Source organism: Achroia grisella, unplaced genomic scaffold (assembly GCF_030625045.1).
Source record: "Achroia grisella isolate CSIRO2021 unplaced genomic scaffold, CSIRO_AGI_Agris_v1 utg856, whole genome shotgun sequence".
Lineage (NCBI taxonomy): Eukaryota > Metazoa > Arthropoda > Insecta > Lepidoptera > Pyralidae > Achroia > Achroia grisella.
In genome coordinates this window covers 448,585-472,542 of record NW_026713045.1, presented here as the reverse complement: position 1 = coordinate 472,542, position 23,958 = coordinate 448,585, and the positions used below count along the sequence as shown (strand labels likewise).

General features: G+C 30.8%; 1 protein-coding gene across 1 annotated transcript in view; it reads right to left on the bottom strand.

Annotated features, from left to right (window-relative positions):
* Positions 1-23,958, bottom strand: part of LOC131852733 (uncharacterized) — a 36,603-nt gene that overhangs the window by 10,707 nt on the left and 1,938 nt on the right. The window contains exons 3-28 of the mRNA XM_059203459.1: positions 20,803-22,430; positions 19,702-20,583; positions 19,474-19,611; positions 17,184-17,306; positions 16,420-16,569; positions 15,170-15,310; positions 14,404-14,538; positions 14,164-14,313; positions 13,875-14,015; positions 13,674-13,793; positions 11,781-11,927; positions 11,372-11,512; positions 10,753-10,935; positions 10,268-10,420; positions 9,497-9,697; positions 9,166-9,309; positions 8,567-8,761; positions 8,218-8,377; positions 7,805-7,914; positions 7,443-7,589; positions 6,701-6,885; positions 5,612-5,651; positions 4,985-5,204; positions 4,642-4,720; positions 4,258-4,436; positions 3,735-3,936 (exon numbers count right to left, since the gene is read on the bottom strand). Coding sequence (XP_059059442.1) covers positions 3,735-3,936; positions 4,258-4,436; positions 4,642-4,720; positions 4,985-5,204; positions 5,612-5,651; positions 6,701-6,885; positions 7,443-7,589; positions 7,805-7,914; positions 8,218-8,377; positions 8,567-8,761; positions 9,166-9,309; positions 9,497-9,697; positions 10,268-10,420; positions 10,753-10,935; positions 11,372-11,512; positions 11,781-11,927; positions 13,674-13,793; positions 13,875-14,015; positions 14,164-14,313; positions 14,404-14,538; positions 15,170-15,310; positions 16,420-16,569; positions 17,184-17,306; positions 19,474-19,611; positions 19,702-20,583; positions 20,803-22,430 — 6,094 coding nt within the window. The remainder of the gene's footprint in view (positions 1-3,734; positions 3,937-4,257; positions 4,437-4,641; positions 4,721-4,984; positions 5,205-5,611; positions 5,652-6,700; positions 6,886-7,442; positions 7,590-7,804; positions 7,915-8,217; positions 8,378-8,566; positions 8,762-9,165; positions 9,310-9,496; positions 9,698-10,267; positions 10,421-10,752; positions 10,936-11,371; positions 11,513-11,780; positions 11,928-13,673; positions 13,794-13,874; positions 14,016-14,163; positions 14,314-14,403; positions 14,539-15,169; positions 15,311-16,419; positions 16,570-17,183; positions 17,307-19,473; positions 19,612-19,701; positions 20,584-20,802; positions 22,431-23,958) is intronic.

The window sequence follows — 23,958 nt, the reverse complement described above, 5'->3', positions numbered from 1 at the left end:
TAACAAAAAATAATATTAATGATACCATTGACAGTATTGTAAGTATACTATATTGTGTTACAGGTTGAAAAATATGGGTAACATAAGCATTATTGTGTAATCTGTCACGTCCACCTGTGTTACAACTTTCCATCAACTATTAGTTCATTTTCCAATGTAAGAATTATAAAAATAACCGAATTTAAGAGTTGTAGAGCAAGAGCCCACGACTGCCAGACATACGTCATTTTAATAAACGTGAAAGTTCTTGTATGTGTGTCCCCAACACAGGTAAGAACGATCCCCAAATATGAAACCTGGATCGTGGTTCCTTTGGCAGGTACCAGGTAACAAAGGTGTAAAAAAATCATACCAAATTCGTTATTTTAAGAAACTCCATATTTTCATATATTGTTCGTAGCACTATTATAACTTGCGCTGCTCATTGCCAGACACGTAGTGTGGTTCCAACCCCCGCCGGACCCCCCTAAACTATACTATTTTAGAAATAAACTTACGTCATTTTAATAAAGCTGAAATTTATATATATTATTGAGAGTTCTCTCAAACTGAGTTTCCTAAATTGCCAGACAGTTTTCTTGGTTCCTTATCATACCAGACTCATTGAAACCGTATATTGGGTAACAACGGTGTATACAATTTCATATCAAATTCGTTATTTTAAGATGCTCCATTTTTTCACATATTGCTCGTAACAGTATTATAACTTGCTCTGCTCATTGCCAGACCCTTAGTGTGGTTCCAACACCCCGCCGGACCCCCCTAAACTATACTATTTTATAAATAAACTTACGTCATTTTAATAAAGCTGAAATTTATATATATTATTGAGAGAACTATTAAACTGAGTTTCCTAAATTGCCAGACAGTTTTCTTGGTTCTTTATTCCACCAGAATCATTGAAACCGTATATTGGATAACAACGGTGTATACAATTTCATGTCAAATTCATTATTTTAAGATGCTCCATTTTTTCACATATTGTTCGTAGCATTATTATAACTTGCGCTGCTCATTGCCAGACACGTAGTGTGGTTCCAACCCCCGCCGGACCCCCTAAACTATACTATTTTATAAATAAACTTACGTCATTTTAATAAAGCTGAAATTTATATATATTATTGAGAGTTCTCTCAAACTGAGTTTCCTAAATTGCCAGACAGTTTTCTTGGTTCCTTATCATACCAGACTCATTGAAACCGTATATTAGGTAACAACGGTGTATACAATTTCATATCAAATTCGTTATTTTAAGATGCTCCATTTTTTCACATATTGCTCGTAACAGTATTATAACTTGCTCTGCTCATTGCCAGACCCTAAGTGTGGTTCCAACCCCCGCCGGACCCCCCTAAACTATACTATTTTATAAATAAACTTACGTCATTTTAATAAAGCTGAACTTTATATATATTATTGAGAGAACTATTAAACTGAGTTTCCTAAATTGCCAGACAGTTTTCTTGGTTCCTTATCCTACCAAACTCATTGAAACCGTATATTGGGTAACAACGGTGTATACAATTTCATATCAAATTCGTTATTTTAAGATGCTCCATTTTTTCACATATTGCTCGTAACAGTATTATAACTTGCTCTGCTCGTTGCCAGACCCTTAGTGTGGTTCCAACCCTCCGCCGGACCCCCCCAAACTATACTATTTTATAAATAAACTTACGTCATTTTAATAAAGCTGAACCTTATATATATTATTGAGAGAACTATTAAACTGAGTTTCCTAAATTGCCAGACAGTTTTCTTGGTTCCTTATCCTACCAAACTCATTGAAACCGTATATTGGGTAACAACGGTGTATACAATTTCATATCAAATTCGTTATTTTAAGATGCTCCATTTTTTCACATATTGCTCGTAACAGTATTATAACTTGCTCTGCTCGTTGCCAGACCCTTAGTGTGGTTCCAACCCCCGCCGACCCCCCTAAACTATACTATTTTATAAATAAACTTACGTCATTTTAATAAAGCTGAACCTTATATATATTATTGAGAGAACTATTAAACTGAGTTTCCTAAATTGCCAGACAGTTTTCTTGGTTCGACAACGATCAGAGCAAGTTATAATACTGTTACGAGCAATATGTGAAAAAATGGAGCATCTTAAAATAACGATTCGGTATGAAATTGTATACACCGTTGTTACCCAATATACGGTTTCAATGAGTCTGTTAGGATAAGAACCAAGAAAACTGTCTGGCAATTTAGGAAACTCAGTTTAAAAAACCGATTTTTTAAATAAAAGAATATATCTAGTTCTCTCATAAATATATATAAGTTCATTTTAAAAATGACCTTATATATATTAAACAGGGTTCGGCGGGGGGTTGGAACCACACTAAGGGTCTGGCAACGAGCAGAGCAAGTTATAATACTGTTACGAGCATATGTGAAAAAATGGAGCATCAATATGAAATTGTATACACCGTTGTTACAATATACGGTTTCAATGATTATTTAGGAAACTCAGTTTAATAGTTCTCTCAATAATATATATAAGGTTCAGCTTTATTAAAATGACGGTTTATTTATAAAATAGTATAGTTTGGGGGGGTCCGGCGGAGGGTTGGAACCACACTAAGGGTCTGGCAACGAGCAGAGCAAGTTATAATACTGTTACGAGCAATATGTGAAAAAATGGAGCATCTTAAAATAACGAATTTGATATGAAATTGTATACACCGTTGTTACCCAATATACGGTTTCAATGAGTTTGGTAGGATAAGGAACCAAGAAAACTGTCTGGCAATTTAGGAAACTCAGTTTCATAGTTCTCTCAATAATATATATAAGGTTCAGCTTTAATAAAATGACGTAAGTTTATTTATAAAATAGTATAGTTTAGGGGGGCCCGGCGGGGGGTTGGAACCACACTAAGGGTCTGGCAATGAGCAGAACAAGTTATAATACTGTTATTGAGCAATATGTGATAAAATGGAGCATCTTAAAATAACGAATTTGATATGAAATTGTATACACCGTTGTTATATACGGTTTCAATGAGTCTGGTAGGATAAGGAACCAAGAAAACTATCTGGCAATTTAGGAAACTCAGTTTGAGAGAACTCTCAATAATATATATAAATTACAGCTTTATTAAAATAACGTAAGTTTATTTATAAAATAGTATAGTTTGGGGGGGTAAGGGGGTTGGAACCATTATAATACTGTTACGATCAATATGTGAAAAAATGGAGCATCTTAAAATAACGAATTTTGATATGAAATTGTATACACCGTTGTTACCCAATATACGTTTCAATGAGTCTGGTAATAAGGAACCAAGAAAACTTCTGGCAATTTAGGAAACTCATCAATAATATATATAAATTTCAGCTTTATTAAAATGACGTAAGTTTATTTCTAAAATAGTATAGTTTAGGGGGGCCCGGCGGGGGGTTGGAACCACACTACGTGTCTGGCAATGAGCAGCGCAAGTTATAATAGTGCTACGAACAATATATGAAAATATGGAGTTTCTTAAAATAACGAATTTGGTATGATTTTTTTTACACCTTTGTTACCTGGTACCTGCCAAAGGAACCACGATCCAGGTTTCATATTTGGGGATCGTTCTTACCTATGTTGGGGACACACATACAAGAACTTTCACGTTTATTAAAATGACGTATGTCTGGCAGTCGTGGGCTCTTGGGCTATTGTAACCGAAAGAATTCTCGGTTATAACAAATATTATTAATATTCATTAATACATACCTACAAGACAAGTGACCTAAATCCCATATTTGTATGAGAGACTTTTGTGTCGTCAATTGATCTGGCTGGCTTCGTGGACAGTCTGCTTCGCGATGACATGCGACGGCTATGAACTGTCTGCATTTGTCCATGTTGACATCTGTATGTGGAGGCAACCATGACAAGCACCTTATACTGCCACCCACAAATATACTTTTTATATCTGCAATCACCATACAAAATATATGTGTAATCATATCATACTTGTTGTTGTGTAAGAATATCATACTTGAAACCAATAACAAATATTACTAAAATAAAATACTAAGCATGTCCATGCGTCATTATATTCCTTCCTCTTCTAAAACCATAAGTATCTGTACGTAAATAAATACTGTTTGAAATATGTAACGATATCATATATTACCAAACAATCTATAAATACTATAAGACTATTTATTATCATTTCATCAATTGCCAGTAATGATGTAAATTGTTGAAATTTTAAAACTATCAAGGCTAAAAACATTTAAATATTACTTACCTCCTGTACTCTTAGCCTCAAATCTGTTATATGTTGTCCACTCGTCTTTGGAAAATTTCACTTTGCAGGATTCCTTTAATAGCGGTAAATACTGGGATTCTTTTTCTTTAGAAATGGCCACAAATTCACAATTTTGAAATTGTGGAAACAACTTTTCTGATGTTAATATAAATTTGGTGCTGAAAAATAATACAAAATCTAAATTAAACGAGTTAGTTTTATATGCCAAACCTATTACATTGGCGAATACTATTAATTATGTTTAAAGAAAATGTCAAACAAAGATGATGATGTCATATTGCTTCGAGATTTTCAACAACCCGTACATATGAGGATTGCCGGTACAAAAAGTTACAAAAACATTCACACTACTTGAATACTTACTAATCATTAAAACTTTTTTCCAAATAATTCCTGATGTCTTTGATTACAAAGGGTATTCTGGGAACTTTAGACGACGCATCTAAAACAGCAAAATGTATTAATTTATAATAATGCCACATATTGCTATGTGTCATTTATAGTTATAAACCATTTTGTTTTCGCAGTATAATGTAACGATAAAATTCTTATAAACAATTACTACTAACATATTGTATATCAAAAATGAGCATATGGAGGTAAGCGTTGGAGATGTTTTATGTAATTCTAATGACAACAAAGCTTAACAGCCCACAGTGAAAATGGAAAGCTTATACACTACCAAATATCATGTGAAAATACTAACTGCTTTCTGCACCCCGCTTTCTTTTTCTTCTTTTCACTAATGCTCGTTCTTCTTCATTAGATATATCAGAGTCAACAGAATCTCCAGATTCATCTTCAGATTCATCCGATTTCTCTGACTCAGGTTCGTTCAATTTCAAATCATTTTTTTTACATTTATGATTAGATAATTCAGTCTCAATATCTGTTCCAAAGAGACAGTCAGAACATTTGTATTTAAACTGTAAAAGATTTTAATATGTAGTGCCATTAATTAATATATCATAGTACATTATTATTATCAACTAGCTGTACTCGCGACTTAGTCCGCGTGTAATTTAACTTTATTTTCCTAAAATAAAAGTACGTTACTCCTTAAGCAGTTGATGCCGGATTAGAGAGAGAGAGATTAGATTAGAGACAGAGATTAGCCGGAACAAACATGTTCCGGCTAATCTCTGAAATGGCTGACAGACAGGCAAAAATGGTAAAAAATGTTATTTTGGTGTATGTACCGTACAGACACCAAAATAACATTTTTTACCATTTATATTCATATGCATATAGTAAAAAAAACGGTCATTCAATATTACAAACAGACACTCCAATTTTATTTATATATATAGATGTATAGATAAGTAATACTTACTTCACTGACTGCTCTGTAATTATCAATAACAGTTTTAGCCCTGAAAACAAAAAAAAGTATTATAAATAAGAATATATTTGTTTCGTCATAATATTACTGTCATGTTAAGCATAGAAATAGAAATAGAAATAGAAATAGAAATAATCTTTATTCAAATAAACTCATTACAAGCACTTTTGAATAGTCATATTTTGATTCTACCACTCATTCGGAATGCAGATTCATCACAAGAAGAATGAGCAAGAAACTTGTGTGTTGCTCTTTTTAATAGATGTTTTTTTTTATATAAATAATTACAGTATAACAAGTAAGAGGCATGCGATAATCAACATAGAAGTCGCTACGCACTCATTAATGTAATCAGATAATATTGTCAGTGCTATAGATTTAAAGTTTTTCTATAAAAACATTATTATCGTTAACGAATTCTTCAATTTTATAGTAAGCTTTTTTGTTTTATTTGACATTTAAATCTTTTTTCTGGCAGATTTATAACAGACTCTGGTATTTTATTGTAAAACCTTACGCAATTGCCATAAAACGAATTACTAACTTTAGGCAAACGACATTTAGGTAAAATCAGTTTGTTATTGTTACGTAAGCTTTTATTAGTGCAATCACTAACTCTTTTGAAACTGTCTATATTCCTTCTGGCATAGATGATATTTTCATAAATGTATTGAGAAGCAACGGTGAGGATATTTGATTCCTTAAAACACTCTCGCAATGACTCCCTGGAACCCATACCATAAATGGAGCGAATGGCCCTCTTTTGTAAAGTAAATATTGTATTTATATCAGCTGCTTTGCCCCATAACAAAATACCATACGACATAATGCTATGGAAATAGCTAAAATAGACAAGTTTAGCCGTTGCCACGTCTGTTAATTGTCTAATTCTTCTTACCGCATAAGCGGCAGAACTAAGTACAGTAGCATAAGTACAGTAGTTGTAAGTATAGCTTACTTTTAAAAGTAAAACATTTTCGTTATTATTCACTTGTGTGCACTTATCAAACACAATGACAATTTTACTATTACAACAATTACAATACAATAATGAAATATAAACTTTATGTATATCCTCACTTTACAGCAGCTTTCCTGGGACCAGATATAAAATCTTCTTTATTGTTTTCTTGTGCTTCGAGGGCTCTCCGTTTACGCTCCATAGCATATTCTTTTTCCCTGTGCATTCCCATATGTTGACTCTTGTATATACACAAATATTTGGAATTACATATATCACACATAATTTTATACATTTCCATTTCCTAAAAATATTTAATTTATTGTCAATACTATTTCGGCTATGCAATTTACTTTTATTTCAAATGCCAGCACTTTCTTCTAACAACAAAATTAGTAATGTGTTAATCTTCTGACATGGTAATTCCATTTATTCAGTTATATCGAATTATTCTATCAGCAGTTTGAATTACATAATAATGTCCAAGAACAGAAATTAAAATAAAATGTGCTTATTAAACCTGTGCTATTATAACACATGCGATAGTTCAGTCAGTCCAGTTTCACTAGTAGACCCGTGCAACTTCATCTGCGTCACATTTTACCTGTTTTTGTTATATTTTTTATTACAGCTTTACTCCTACAGAGCGTAGCATGTTATATAGCGCGTACCCTTCTTTAATAAATAGACTAACTAAAAGATTTTTAAAATCGGTAATATCGATTACCGATTACTTACCGATACTTTATCTCTTATAATATTAATATACATAAACACTTTATAACATATTTGCACACATTTAGTATCAATAAATCTAATATAATATAATTATTAAATAATTAAAGACTATGATATAGTTACCTCCTCCGTTTTTCCACATGTTATTATGTGCGCATAGAATCCCATATATGACGATCTACTCACGCCACAAGTTTTACAAACCAATTTTCCGAATTTTTCCTTATATTCCTTTATATTTTTTTCTGCACCATACGTACTTGTTAAATCCTACAAAAAAAATCATATATTGATTTATAGAAATTTCGAGTTAAAATTAAGATTGTGTTCATAACATTCAGTTCATTCCCTATATGAGCAGGTAGAGTAAAGAAGTGAAATAAATAGAGACGTATTTTGTAACAGGCAACACTATTTTATTTCGTTATATTTACACCGCTTCGAGTACTTTTCGATTTAAACAGAACGAGTTATCATCAACTTACAATGGGTTTGTCACCAACAATCCATGCGACGTTGTAATGCTTTTTCATTGAGTGATTTTTCCAGTCCTGTGGTTGAACATTTTCATGACATACGCCACAAACATACATTCCTGAAACCAAAATTCAGTTTACTGTAATATCTACAAAGTCAGAGCAACCTAGTTTATTTTTTATGAACAGTTCTATTATATTTTTCGTTCCAATAATCTTATTCATATTTTGCATCGGATAATATTCACGCAATAATAACATTGCCATATATGTGATATAAAATTACTACAACGAATGGTTATTGTTTCAAATGCAAACATCATTTAAATAATCATAAAAATATATAAGAGCACATTTTTTACTGTTAATATTAAGTCGTAATTATTTTCTTATTAATACAAAAAATAGTATATACTAATTACCTTCCTCATTTAAACAATTTTTCTTATTACACGTCTGAACATGCTCCATATATTTTTTTACATACTTGCGTTCTAAACCACATATATTGCAAATTAGGGATCCGGATATCTTTAATATTGTATATAAATGTTCATGGAGCATATCCGGATCATTTGTGTCCTGCAAAAATTAATAACAGAAATATAAAATCGTCATCAACAATCCAACAATGCTTATAAAAAATCCATCCTAAGGAAAAATCGTGGTATCATTTACGTATACTGTTAAAAATTACGATTGAAAGCAGTTATTTTACAAATTAAGAAATAAACAAGCGAATTAATTGTACTTACGTATTGTGATACTTACCAGAGGCGGTTGTCCACTAACCCTCGCAAAATATCCGTGTTCTTGCTGTATATGCGGAATCCATTTCTCCTCATCTATCGTATTATTACAAACGCCACATTGTGCTGAGCCTATTACTCCCAAATCACTTAAATTATTTACATTTACGCTGCATGTAGATGTATTATTAGGTGACGAATCTTCATGAGTTTGTCCCTACAAATATTAATAACTAAAATATTGTATTTTCTATGGAAAAGCAAAGAAGCAGACGGTCTACCTGATGGTAACAATGGTCTATATACATGAACAGCACTACGCACATAACGTTATCATTTGACGCTCAATTTAATTTCACTGTTCACCCTTCAATCGAAATATTACATACAAAGGAAGGATTGGTGGTTGAAATAAGTAAGAATAATATACACAGATGCCTTTGTATTTATTTTAGCAATGCACACAATGCAATAGTACTATTTACAGCTTTAACACCTTGCAGTATTTTCTTAAAATTTTCTTCTTTCAAAAAATAAATGCACGCGGTGCAAATATAATAATGTTCTAAAATATGTATTAGTTAATTACATAATAGTGAACTACTATTATAAAATACTAACCGTATCTCCACTGCAAACTTTTATATGGTGTAAATATGGTTTAACGTACTTGCGAACTAAGCCACATTTGCTGCAGATCAATCCATTCTCTTTTTTAGCAATATCGTATAAGTATTGGTACTTTGAAGTATGATCCTTAAAATCCTAAAAAAAAATTTCATATGCTTAGTACAATATTAAAAATAATAATCGGCCAAACAATAGTTAAAAAATCTATATATTCAATTCACTATTCAGTCAATTAATAAGATATTACACTACACTTACCTAGATTATTTTTAATTAGTATTTATTATTCAACATTCAAAATTGTATATCTGTAAGTACTTACAGGAGCCTCCTCTCCGACTTTCCAAGCCAAGTAACTATGTTTTTTAGACAAATGCTCAATCCACTCTGTAGAATTCATACTCTCCTGACACACTGCACAACTTACAACAGTGTCATTCACTTTTACAGAAGCCTCTGGAGGCGATATGTGTATTTCCACTATATTTGTATCATTGGGCTCATTTGTTTGATTGACAGAATTCTGAAATAATAATTACCATAATAAACCTTTAGTACAATATTTATAGAAGTAATCTTTATTCAAATAAACTTAATACAAGCTTTTCTTCCGATGGTCGCGGGTAGGAATCCATTGAAACGATCGAGAAAACATTTGTATTCATGAAAGTATGATTGTTTGTATTGTGTCCCCATAAGACAATCTCTGCTTAGCTTGGGACTTGATAATAACTTTAGGGTTTTGGATGAAGCTGTGTGAACTGTCTTAGTCATTATTTATTTATTATATAAAAGAATAATACTTGTGTTATCATCATCATCATCATCCATCCTCTTTGATATGGACCTATCTATGAGGTAGGTCAATATTAAACATTAATTATAATTACTGTAATATAAGAACAAAACATAATAGAAGAACAGAATATGTAATGAGTAACTTAAGACATTGTTACTGTATGTACATATACATACAGTAATAATATCATAATAATATGTCATTAATTACCATTAAGGCAATTAGCGAACGTACATTTCTCATATATAGATTAATAATATTCACTTTGTTAAGAATAGAAAAATATTTACTAACATTGACGCCGCATGTTTTAATATGAGCAAGAAAATATTTGATAGTCTTAATAGTATATTTTCGTAATAACCCACAATTGATGCACATTATTCCACCATGTTGTTGCACCATATCAACCAAGTGGCGTTTTAGCGCATCTTCGTCGTTCAAATCCTGAAATATTCATAACATTCTAAATATTACACAGTCGTAATAACGTTTTTTTATATCATATCGGGCACGGATTTAAGCGATTTTTCGGAATGGATTAGGTCTATTCATTAGTTATGCGTAAATTACTCAATGACATAAATAAAAATAAATAGAAGCATAGTAAGACTACTATTTAGTTTTATGTGTTTATTTAATTTAAAATTAATTTTTGGATGTAAATTGTATATTTTTATAAAACAAGACGTAGGTACCCATACTATTATTTTCTTTGAGTATACGTTGACCTATAAGAGTGTTCAAATTTAAGTTTAATTATATATCTAACTACTTACAAGTGGCTTATCGCCATATTTCCAAGCCAAATAGTGATGTTGGGTTGATATATGTTCCACCCATAGGTGATCTGCAATGTCTTGCATACACACGCCACATGTAGTCACCGCTGTTGGTTTAGATTTCTCGGGTTCTATCTTTATATTGACAGATCTAAAATTTATTTTTGGACTATTAGAAGCCTGCAATAATGATAAATTAAATTAAATACAGTATTGCAACAAATATTCTTGTGTACGGAAAACAATCATTTCTAAATTCTTTTCACCTTTCTATATCTCTAATAATGTATACTATTGCCTAAGTGCAAATAAGACGTATTATTTATAACCAACATATAGGGAATCAGTTAAAAGTCTATTTCGTTTCGTCTAATTTTACCAACGAGTTCATAAATAAAATTGGGAATTCATTATAATTATTTGTTATCGTCATAATTATTTATAGTCCATTGCTTGTTGCCTATTTACTGCAATGAGACAATAAACAGTTATTACGGCGATAATGGGCTGTCAAAAAGAAGTAAACACGAACACTATTATGTTTTTTAGTAATAAGTACGTGTGACCAAGTCTAGATTAGAAATAAGAACTATAAAATTAATAATAATTATGTTACCTTCAATTCTGCACATTGTTGTACATGCGTTAAAAATCTTTTTGCCTGTTTCATTTCAGTGTCACAAAAAGTGCATATTAGAAAACCATTATCCTTCAATTTTTCTCGCAATTTTTTTAATAAATCTGGATCATCATAATCCTGTAAGTTTTGTAAAAAATGTTAACGTATTACATACATTACATCATATGAATATATCGTGTAGGGAAAAAGGGAATATGATGTTAGTAATAGCGGACCACTGGTCCCCTTGATAGCAATGTCCCATGTCATCGAAAACTGTACAACAGTCGGCTAAGCCTGACAAACATGATAATAGTGATTAACATCCAATAACAGCCACTAATTGACCATAAATGACCTATCATAATATGATGATTATTCAACGCATGTAAAAAATTATACTTACAAATTTATCCCCATCCTTCCAAGCAACACAATTATGACCCTCAGTTATGTGCGTATCCCATTCGACTTCATTAACCATTTGTTTGCACACAGCACATTTTACCATTTTTACCGGCTTCTGAATCGAATTATTTGAGATCTTGCGTTTCTAAAAGTAAAGAATATTTAACAGTCTCCCCTCCACAAGGGGTTGAATTACGTACTTGTAAGAAGAGTCAATTACCACAATTGACTCTTCATACAAGTGTTCTTACCGTACTGGTCTTGAAATTTAGCATGTATATATTTTGGTCTAGAATATATAACACAATTCTAAATAAAACAGCAACATATTATAAATACAAGTAGGTTATAGGTACATTATAGGTATTATGAAATATGACACCATACAAAGGTATATATGATGGGAGGTGAAAATAATGCCAATTAAAAAAACTATTAGGTTGTTCAGAAAGAAAGCATATAAAAATTATACGGCTTAAGTGTGAAGTTGAGTGCAAAAAATATAATTAAATCCTAAGTTAGGAAAAACGAAATTACTTTCCGAACAACCTAATATTTTGATACAACAACCCTATATTTATTAATACCTAAACTTTATTAATTTTGTGTTAATGCGTCATAAATACACAGATTATTTCCGAGTAATATGTATATATAAATCGGAAATTCATATTAAAATAATTTCCGATACTGCCTCAACATTATTTAAGTACCATTATTAAAACACAATGAGGTGCACAAATTCAAAGCCTTGCAGCTAAACTAAGTTCAGCAGCTTTTGGCGTGCGTAAGGTTAGACAGTACACTGATACTGATACTGCTAGATTAGTCTATCTTAGTTATTTTCATAGTTTACTCTCTTATGGAATATTACTATGGGGAAAAGCGGCAGATATTAAAAATATATTCATATTACAAAAACGTGCCGTTGGAGCGATCTACTGTATGAAGAGTCGTGACTTATTAAGAGAGAAATTCAAAGAGGCAAATATTCTCACCGTTGCTTCTCAATTTATATATTGAAATATCCTATATGTTCATAAAAATTTTGACTTATTTCCAAAAAACGGCGATATTCATAATATTAATACTAGATTTAAAGACAAACTTGCTGTCCCCAAGTATCGTTTAGAAAAAGTTAATAGGTCTTTTATGGGAATAGGTATAAAAATTTATAATAAGATACCAAAGGATATGTTGGCATTACCCTTAAATAAATTCAAAACATCTGTTAAATCATATTTACCGAGCAAGGCCTATTACTCACTAAACGATTACTTGAATGACGAGTGTGCATGGCAATAGTTGTTCATGCACTGAATTTTCATTTAATGTTAGACATAGACACCTATATAAAAATACATTGTAAATAAACTGGCTTTAAAAAAAAAAAAGTAATTCAATTGAGTTTCTTGCCAGTTCTTCTCAATTGGATCTATATACCGAACTGGACGGTAGGGAAAAAATAAAATTATAGTGTAAAAATTTGACGTTCATAAGCGGCTAAAATGTCCTACATGAATAAATGATTTTTGAATTTTGAATTTTGAAAAAATTTTTACCACAAAAAGCTTGAAACATAGGTAATATCAAATTTATCTCTGAGATAAAAAAAAAAAGATTATAGTTATTAATTCCATATTACCTAAGTTTACTTGAGTAATAAATATTAATTGTGTATGTTACGTGTTTAATATACATTAATCATATTGTTAACCAGGTCATCTTTGGTTGGACAATATAGTGACGAAAAACTACTAGCTACTGATATTAACATCGCTGTTACTCCAGTGAGCTTGTAACCATGGTTAGTACAACCTAGTCGAAATGTCGAGATAGGTAAGTCGAAACCTTTAATAAATAAAAAACCTTTAAAGAAATAACAACTTACTCGTCCCCTTCGTTTATTTTTTGTTAGTTCCATACTCGTGTCTGCACTATTGTGTTCTTCTAAATTATTAGAATTCATCCTATCTTCCGACATCTTGTTTTGTTCATCTATGGTAGATTCCTGCATAAATAAATATTATAAAACACTTTTCATAATTTAACCCAATAATGTATATACAAAAAAAAATTAAACAAATACTACCTTTAAATGTAAACAATTCTTCACATGTGTCAAAAATTTGTTTGATTTTTTTATTTGAGCACCACAATAATTACACTTTAAATATCCTTTACTTTTTAATATTTGTTTTAATTTGTTTAACAACTCCAAATCTGCCCAGTTCTGTAACATTAGAATTGATTCTCTTACAGACATCTTAAAGGCAAACCAATAGTTACTACCGTTTTTAAATAACACAAAAGTATTTATAAGAATATTCAATTACTTATTTACAGTTTGTATCATGAAATACATCTACCAATAGACTTACAAAAGTATCACCCGCTTTCCAGGCTATAAAACAATGCTTTTCATTTGCATGATTCTTCCAATCTGTTTCTAAAATCATTTGTTCACATACAGCACATTTCACATAGTTCTTGTTAGGCAAGTTCAAAACATCAGAAATATTGCGTTTCTTCTAAAATAAATTTTTTGAAAGAATTAACAATAGAATAATTATTCTTACTTATAACAATTAATAGAGATTAACAATAGAAATAGAACTTACTCTTCCCCTTTTTTTTGGCTTTGTTTCACTAGTGTCAGCGTCACTGTTCTCCCCTGTCATATACTTAACACCCACTTCTTTAGTAGTAATCATTCCCTTTTTGTTAATATTGCTCTGTACATCAAATTTAGATTCCTGTTTATGTAAACATTACATTTTAAAATAATATTCAATATTTATTTATTTCCTATTACATCTTATATATATATTACAGCTTTTTAGTAGTCCTAACTGAAGTACATACTATTGTTTATTACCTCTTTATTTGAACCCACAAACATTATAATTATAGAACTGTTATGTAGCAATAACTCAATAAGAATTTGTTCATGAAAGGAATGGATTTCCAAGAAAAAGACTGAAATGAGTAACAACAACAAAGGTTCACTATACGTTTGACGTTTTGGCAAAAACATGGTCTATACTGATTTAACATTGTGATGCTTTTCACATTATTCAGAGTAACCAAATAAATTAATAATAAAAATATAAAACAAAATATGTAACTCAATATTTGAGCTCAAAACGACGTAATTCGTCGTTTATTAGCTTCTTTCATAATCTTTCAGATGCGGTATTTTTAATATCGTCTACATTTTTACAATTACAGTAACTAGCATTTCATATTATGTATTGGGAAAGATATTAAAAGGGGTTGTCCTATTGTGCCTAAGAATAGTAGATAATTTTAGTACAATCCCTGTGGTAATCCCCATCACGTAGGTCATTTTGTAATACTATATACTACATAATAGATATACTTCACCTTTAAATTTAAACAATTCTTTATATGCGATAAGAAACTATCTATTTGTTCTATTTTAGTATCACAGCGACAGCATTTTAAACATCCATCGTTTTTCAATCTGTCCTTTAAATTTTTTGTTAACTCCAAGTTCTCCCAGTTCTGAAAAGATACCATTACAAAATCAAAATATTTTTTACGTAAATGGAATGGTAAACAAAAGTACAGTTGGTATTATGTATATAATACCAAGCGGTAACCGTTGCCTATGTACATGAACAGCACAACGATATCACGTTATTATATTACACCCGTGATACCACTCAGGTGTTGCTATTCCAGTAGAATAAGATGCCTCGACCTGTAATTTCACTATCTAATCTGACCCTACAACCGAAACAGATAGGTCTCAATCTCACCTATTTCACAGAAATACGTGAGACTGAGGTGCCCACAAATACTTTTCACAGTCTATCTTTGATAAATTATTAATTGTTTATAATTCGCATAATTAATAAATAGATTATTACCACTAAAAAATAATTTAGAGGAAAACAGACAATAGGTGAGTCTATTTCTTAATTGAAACATGGTAGGTAGGTATTAATATTATTAATAAATAATTATTCTTTAGCATATTTATTAGACACACACGTTCACAACTCGGCCATTCATTTCGACGGCTGTTCGTAAAATACCTTTTTTGTCCAAATCACTATTTATAGGCCGTCATCTTGTCTCACTCTAGAAAATCCGGAAGTGATAACGTATTCAAGATTCAATGTATTCTATGTTTTCAAGTATCAAAAATTTTATTTGTAAAACATGCTTAATTACATAAGGAGATGGTGTATATATTACACAGTGCCATTTATTTCCAAGAGTAAACAAACCTTATAATAGTGCACTAAAAACACCGACATTTTGTAGTTTGTACATGAATGCCAATATTTGTATTTGATGGATTACCATCGCCAGGAAAGTCAAGAACTTATCCCTTGATATACACACACACTATACGAACCAACTTTGTAAATTTTAATTTCCAAGACCCATTTATAGTGATAAAAGTATAATGCTTAATTTACTAATCTATCTTAAAATATTATAATAATATTCAACTGTGTCAGGACTGACGGTGCCATCTATCTACTATTCATCATAAATGTATATTTATCAACTTATTTCTTATGATAAATATAAATAATATAAAAACTAAAACATTAAGCAATATAAATTAAGATTTAACCGCAATATATTGTTACACTTACGACATTATCACCTGCTTTCCAAGCTATGAAACAATGCTCTTCTGACATATAGCTCTCCCAATCTATTTCTGCAACCATTAACTCGCACACGACACACTTTACATACTTATGAGGCATTACATCGGAAACATCTGAATTTATATGGCGCTTCTGAAATAAAATAATAGTTTTACACTACATTTATCTAATTGGAATAGCAAACAAGCTGATGGTCCATCTAATGGCAAGAGCTAACCTTTACCTATATACATTACCATACGACATGCGTCGTTGTTTTGGAGAATTATTATAACATTCGCTATACGATTGTTGCATCCCTAATCCTTGTTATGTGAATCTAATAAAAACACTATTTATTTAAAAGAGCAACACACAAGTTTCTTGCTCATACTTCTTATGATGAGTCTGCATTCCGAATGAGCGGTAGAACAAAAAAAAGGTGACTATTCAAAAGTGCTTATATTATGTTTATTTGAATAAAGATTATTTCTATTTCTATTTGTATTCCTCATATACTCACCACAAACAGAAATAGACGACGTAAGGACCTTACTGTGGACATGCAAAATAATAAGAAACGTAGCTAAAGCCGTGAAAAAATAAAAAATAGTTATTTTTTTATGTAGAGTACTATTTTGTACCACTTAGTATGATAATGGTAATAATTTCGGACACAGATTTTTAATTCAGTCTTTTCAACTTACACACTATTCATAATTCACAACTGAAATACTTGACACAAACTAAACGAAACGAAAACTTACCCTTCCCTTTTGCTTATCTTTTAGTTCTACACTAGCGCCGGTACCACAATTGTCAATAGGCTTTACGTGGATCTTTTTGTTAGGATTTTCATATATCTTTCTTTGTTTATTTGTGCATAATTCCTGTAAGTTTTAGGAATAATTTTATTAATAATATACATTTAAACAACTGTTATAATTTATGAAATAACTTATTTAGGCAGACTGTAACATAGAATTATACTTAGGCTATATTAACATACCTAGCAAGTCTGAAAGGGTTAAAGGGTTTAAATGAGATCAATTAATGTTTTACACACTCCCCAGCAGTATTGCGTTGCGTAACAAAGTTGAAAAAGTACGTCTGTATGTTGATTTGGAATAACCAGAAATAATAAAATTATTTCACAATTAAAGCTAACTTTAAGTTTGACATAAAAATTGTATATTATTTATTTCAGTTTATTAGATATCACACTATAAGTAAATACAGCAGAAAATAAGATTATCAGCTTTTAAAAATTCATTATTATATACTACTAGTATTTCCTCGACGGGACATCCACCTATACATATAAATAAAATTGGAATGTCTGTTTGTAACATTGAAATAACTGTTTTTACTGCATGCATATGAATATAAATACGGTACATACACCGAAATAACATTTTTTACAATTTTTGTCTGTTTGTCGGTTTGTTCCGGCTAATCTCTGAAAGGGCTGGACCGAGTTTGACGGGACTTTTTTGCCAGGTAGCTGATGTAATAAGGAGTAACTTAGGCTACTTTTATTTTAGAAAAATAAAGTTAAATTTCACGCGGACTTAGTCGCGGGTACAGCTAGTATTACTTAAGACTCTTCTTACAGCATGTTACCACGGCTTGATAAGTATCGGTATATTGTATGTCTATAACCCTATAGTTAGAAATAAATTAACCTGTAAAGTGGCACTCAGACTCACAAGATTTGGAACAAACCAATTTGTTTATGGCATTTATTTATAGTATGTACTATATAAATAAATGTTGATACAATAACATTTAAAATGACTTACAGTACAAGTAACATAAGTTTGAAAAAAAAGCCAAGCACTAAAAGCGATCTATCGTTGATGCAATTTCGTCCAGACAATTGAGAACAGAAACAAAAAATAAAGTAAGTGGTTTATCTTCTTCGGTAGGTGTCATCTCTTAACGGAGGTTGGCGACCATTATGGCGATTTTTACTTTGTCCACGGCGGTCCTGAAAAGGGACTTGGAACTCTTCCTAATCTACTGCCAGAGGTTTTTAACCACGAATTAGTTTATATCTTTGTCTATATATTTTATGCGTAAATAATATGAGTGCAAATAAATAAATCCTTACTTCCTTACTAATATTATAAATGCGAACGTAACTGTCTGTCTGTCGTGCTTTCACGCCATAACTACTGAATCGATTTAAATGAAATTTGGTAGACAGATAGTCTAGATTCTGAAAGAAATTAGGTTACTTTTTAATGCGAAAAAAAGGGTTCTAAGGGGTTGAAAGTGGATACGAAAGGTTGCATGGAAGTATCGTCATTTTTGAAGTTGGAAGCTTGAAACTTATTTTTTATGCTGTTGATCAAATATAAATAAATATGAGATTCAAATTCGGTATAAAATTTACCCTTAGAAGTAAACTAAAATAGGGGATGAAAGTTTGCATGTTTGCATGAATGTTTTGAAGCTAGAATTTTTCTTTATTTTGTTACAACTTGTTTAACGAGTACTACCGACTATACACTTATTTCATTTTAGGGTTTTATGTATCAAATTTGAACCTACCTCTAAGTACATGCAATAAAAACTACGTTAAAATTAAAGCGTTTTAAATAAATACACTACCTCGTAATACATTATAATAAATTAAAAATAAATAACAAATAACAGGTTGTTTTTTATATATTTTCAATTAATTATCTTTAATTTTAATATTAAATAGTACTAGTATAGTAGTATTTTTAATAGAAATAGACATTTTTATGTTAAATATTTATGATTCGATTCACAGATAAAGAGTTTTCTATGTTACGCAATATCTTAGCCATTCGCAAACGAATTTTGATGATTTATTTCGCAATCGATAGGGTTTACTCCAGTATTGTTACTGTACTACATTGTTTACAATGGAATACTATTTATTCAAGAAAAATCACAACAGTATACATACTTGAAAATGAGTTGAGCTACAAGATAAAGCAGAAAGAGATACGACAAACGAGAAAACAACGAAAATTGTATGTTATTATATGATATAAGTAACAACTTTGTAAAGTGTTCACTTACTTCATCTTTTGATTCTAGTTTCACCTCTGTACGTCGTGACGACTTTTCTTGTACAAGGGCACTTGAAATTATTTTGGTGGTCGTGACGAAATCCGAACATATATTATTTGTATCCGTTCCCTTATACATAGGAGATTCCTGCAACATATATAACATTATATTCCAATGCAAACAGTCTTTCAATTAATCAATTGCAATGGTATACTTGCTTTTTCTTTTTATACTCACTGAATTTTCTGAATGTTTACTAATTTCTGATTTCTCTAAAACGTAGATTTCTCTCTCATCCTCGCCACTTTTGTCAACAACTCGCACATCAGTTTTTGTGACATTAACACCACATGACTTTTCAGGCACTTTTCCGGAGTTTATACATAAAGCCAAATCTAAATCGGAACCAATTAAAGAAACGTTACTCCCGATTCTGGAATTCTGGTCATAACTTGGCATCAAAGCTTCTTCAAAGCGATTCATTACATTCCAGCATATATCTTGAACGAATTCAGAGCTTTCATCTTTCAAGTTTTCCAAGATTAAATCTCTATCAACAAATTTACAGTCGTCACTATAAATACTTATTACAGTATCAATATTATAATTCATGTTTGGATGCTTCCAAAAATGAATATGTTCATATAAGTCATAGCATACCAATCTTCCAAAATCACAACATAAACAAAATTGTTGTGTCAATAAATTAGACACGCTAGTTTCTTTGAAGTTATCGTCGCAATCAATATTATCTGCAATAATTTCTTTAAATATATTCTTATAATGAGGTAACGTTTCTCTATGAATTTCTTTTCTACTGACTTTTTTCTTATATGATTTTAGATTTTTCGATTGGAGACTTTTAAATTTCTGGTATTGGCCACCTGGTTTTTCAACTCCCTGAATACATAATTTTGACATAGTCAAATCACTTTTAACATTTGTACTTAATATGTTTTCTACGTCATTATGACGCTGATTTTGTATAAGTAATTTCTTTTTTTCTATCAACTGGGAATATTGACTTAAATAATTTGCAATTTCTTCAACTTTATCCATTGGTGAATTTACAACGACCATAGTATTTACATCTGCTATATTTTTTTCAGTGCACTGTGACTGTGTAATTTGGAGATTACAAACGCTAATCTCATTATTTATTTCTCTATTTTTTTGTTGAATTTGAATAATATTTAAATGTTCACCATTTTGAGAAATAGTCCTTGATTTAATTCCAGCGTCACAATTTTTTATATCTTTAGACTGAAAATGCTTTTCGTCTCTATCCAGATTTTTATAAATATCTGAACATGTGAGGTTTTTACTTCTATTATCTACCTCACAAGTCTTGGAATTCAAACACATATGATTAATTTCAGTACATTTATTACAAGAGAAATTTTTATCACCATCTATATTATTATATATTTTTATAGAAATTTTGTCTTTAGTGTTAGTATTTGTATTAATCAACATGTTTTCTGAATCACTGTCAATGCTGAGAACACTTGAATTCCCAGTACAAATATTCGCGTGATTACCAATTAGTGAGGAAGGTGACTTGTTATAGCGATTTATATTGCTTATTAGTTTTTTACTGCACTTTTGTACTACAACCATTTCATTACTCAAGTTTAATTCTGAAGTGAGATTCGCTATCACAGTTTCTTCTTTACAAATGTTAAGTTTGTTATCATACACACTCTCGTCATTCATTTGATAATCAGTATTGCTAATGTTTACATTTATTGGCTTTTCCATTTCATTTATATATATATCGTCACTCAAGGGAACAGCATCTATATAATTATATTTCACAGTGTCAATGTTATTCACAATATCCTTGTTTTTATATAATACTTTCGGAGACTCGTTTAAAGTTGTAACTACTGTATCTTTCTCTTCAGAAGTTAGATTTGCACAACAATCATTAATATATTCTATCTCCACATTTCCAGTAAATACGTAATTTATACATTGCTCATGAATTGGAATATCTATTTTCTCTAAGTCAATATTGCTGCCAGTAAAATCAGGGGCTATTTCTAAATTCAAAGAATTGCTATTCGAAGTATTTAAGAGTTTGACATCTTTTAATTGGGAATTAACACCAATTTCTTTTTCTTCAGACATAAAATCTTTATCATCATTATCATATTCTATTCCAAGTAAATCAACATTTTTATTTAAAGCATTACTCATTCTCTCCTTATAATTAGGCAGATCTAATGGTAATTTATCATAATTTTTACAATTATTCTTTATAGAAATTACACTATTAATTGGAATTGGAATTAAGGAATTAGCATTTCGACAATTTAAACTTTTAATTTCTTTGAACTGGGATGGAACTACAATTTCCTGAGATATTATATTTACTTTATTGTGTGTCGATTTTCTTGATTGGCTAATATTCAATGTAGACATATTAGTGTTATTATCGTCTAAAACAGAAGGATGGTTGTCAATAGAAATATTTTCTCTTACAGATTGTAAAGAATTTTCAGTGTTATTTAAATGACAGTTTTGTATTTCAGATCTTTCAGTACCATTTTGTAGTAATTTAGGCATACTTTTATCAGACACGAAGTTTTGTATGTCTATCTGTTGGTTAATTTTTGAATGGACTTCAAAGGACTTTGGCCTTAATTCTTCAGATGCATTCTTGTTTATAATTATGTCTGTTATCTTATCATCCAGGTTATTTATGTATTTTTTCATTACGACATCGTTACCATTGATTTCAGGTTGATTAGAAATTTTAGCTATTTCCATTTCACCTGGTATTGAATTAGTAATTGTTGGTTGAAATGAAGGACTTAGAAATACGGACTTTTTCATAAGTTTTGCAGTTTCCAATATAGACGTTTCCTTGGGATTATTTATATTTTTGTATGATTTAGAATTAACATTAGATGGTAATTCAGTGTCTTTGTTATTCGATAAATCATTTGGATGTACTATGTCTGAAAATATATACATATATATATAAGTATAATAAAAATAAGTAGTGGTCGCCCAATAGTCAAATGTCGACAATAATTAATTTAATTTTAAGTTTAAGGACTATACATCTAAGCGTGTGTGGGAACATTACGAAGTATTGTAACAGTGTGTATGAGGTGCAGGCGCTAAGAAAGCTTTCCAAGTAAGTCAACAAAATATACCAGACGCAACTTAGAAAAGTCCTTGCTTAACTAGGTACCTAGGTTAAGTCTGTAGCTATATTTTCTATTTCTTAAGAGATTCATTTTCTAATTATATCCAAACGTACACGTTTTGTGGTGCGAAAAACTGTTGAACTAAGTACAGTAGGGGTAAATTCATGTTTAATAAATACTGGTATATAAAAGTAATATTTTTTCAATGATAATAAAGCATACATATACGAAAGTAAACCCTAGAGATATTGAAATTAATGATCGAACCGGTTAAGAGTTGATGAAGATAATGCGTTTTATATTTATGTTGTGTTTATTACTCTCTACCTAAATAAACAAAACGACTTCATTTTAATCATAGTAGTCCCAGTCGCCCTTTACCACAAGAAAAATATTTAAAGTACATGTTCAATATTTAATATTTATTTCTGGTGTTATTACGAAAGTAAGTTTTTTTATGTTTAGATTCTCTAATTGGAATGGCAAACAATCTAACAACATATCTGATAGTAAGCTATAAACATCGTCTATATACATGAACAGCACCACAGACATAACGTTATCATGTGATGCCCGTGATACCACTAATGCCATTCCGAAGGACTAAGATGCCTCTTATCCTTTTTTTCCTAATCTCAAAAATATCGCTTACGAAGCAAGATGCTTTGCGGCTCAAATAGATGAGACTAAGGTAGGTATCTCAGTCTCGGGAGATGACTTTTTAAGATATTGTTAATAATGGCACCATTGCTCGCAATATAGGGCGTAAGGTGAGCTCGACCTCCACGCGGTCCCCACTGGTTAATTTCTAGTGATATCGCCACAAGGGGCTAACGAACCTCACTTGACGCTCGTACTATCATCCTCCACTGTATATCGTAGTGTAGCCCTACCAGTTAATACTACAGGCGCAAGCAATTGCATTATCCCATTATCAGCAATTTTTTTTTAATTCGATTAAAAAGGTAGATCGTAAGTATGACGATGGACACAATATTTTATAAAATAATATCAAGATACCTTTTATTTATTTATCAACTTCGAAAGTTTAAATTTTTGGAGAATTCGATAGTGAAGACACTTTTTTCTATTCAACTATGGTGGCAATAAAGCATAGGGCCCATTTGATGATAAACTATTACTATATCCTTTGGCGTCAAAAAAAAAGGAGTGTCACGTGAGCATTGCTGATTCTTAAGAAACCTAAACATACGCTTCTTGAAAAGAGAAAACCTTCCAGGAAGGTTTTCTCGAGAGACTACTATATTTACATTTCTTAGGTAGCTCATTCCACAATCTTATGATATGCAGGGGGAAGAGAAATGTCAATTAA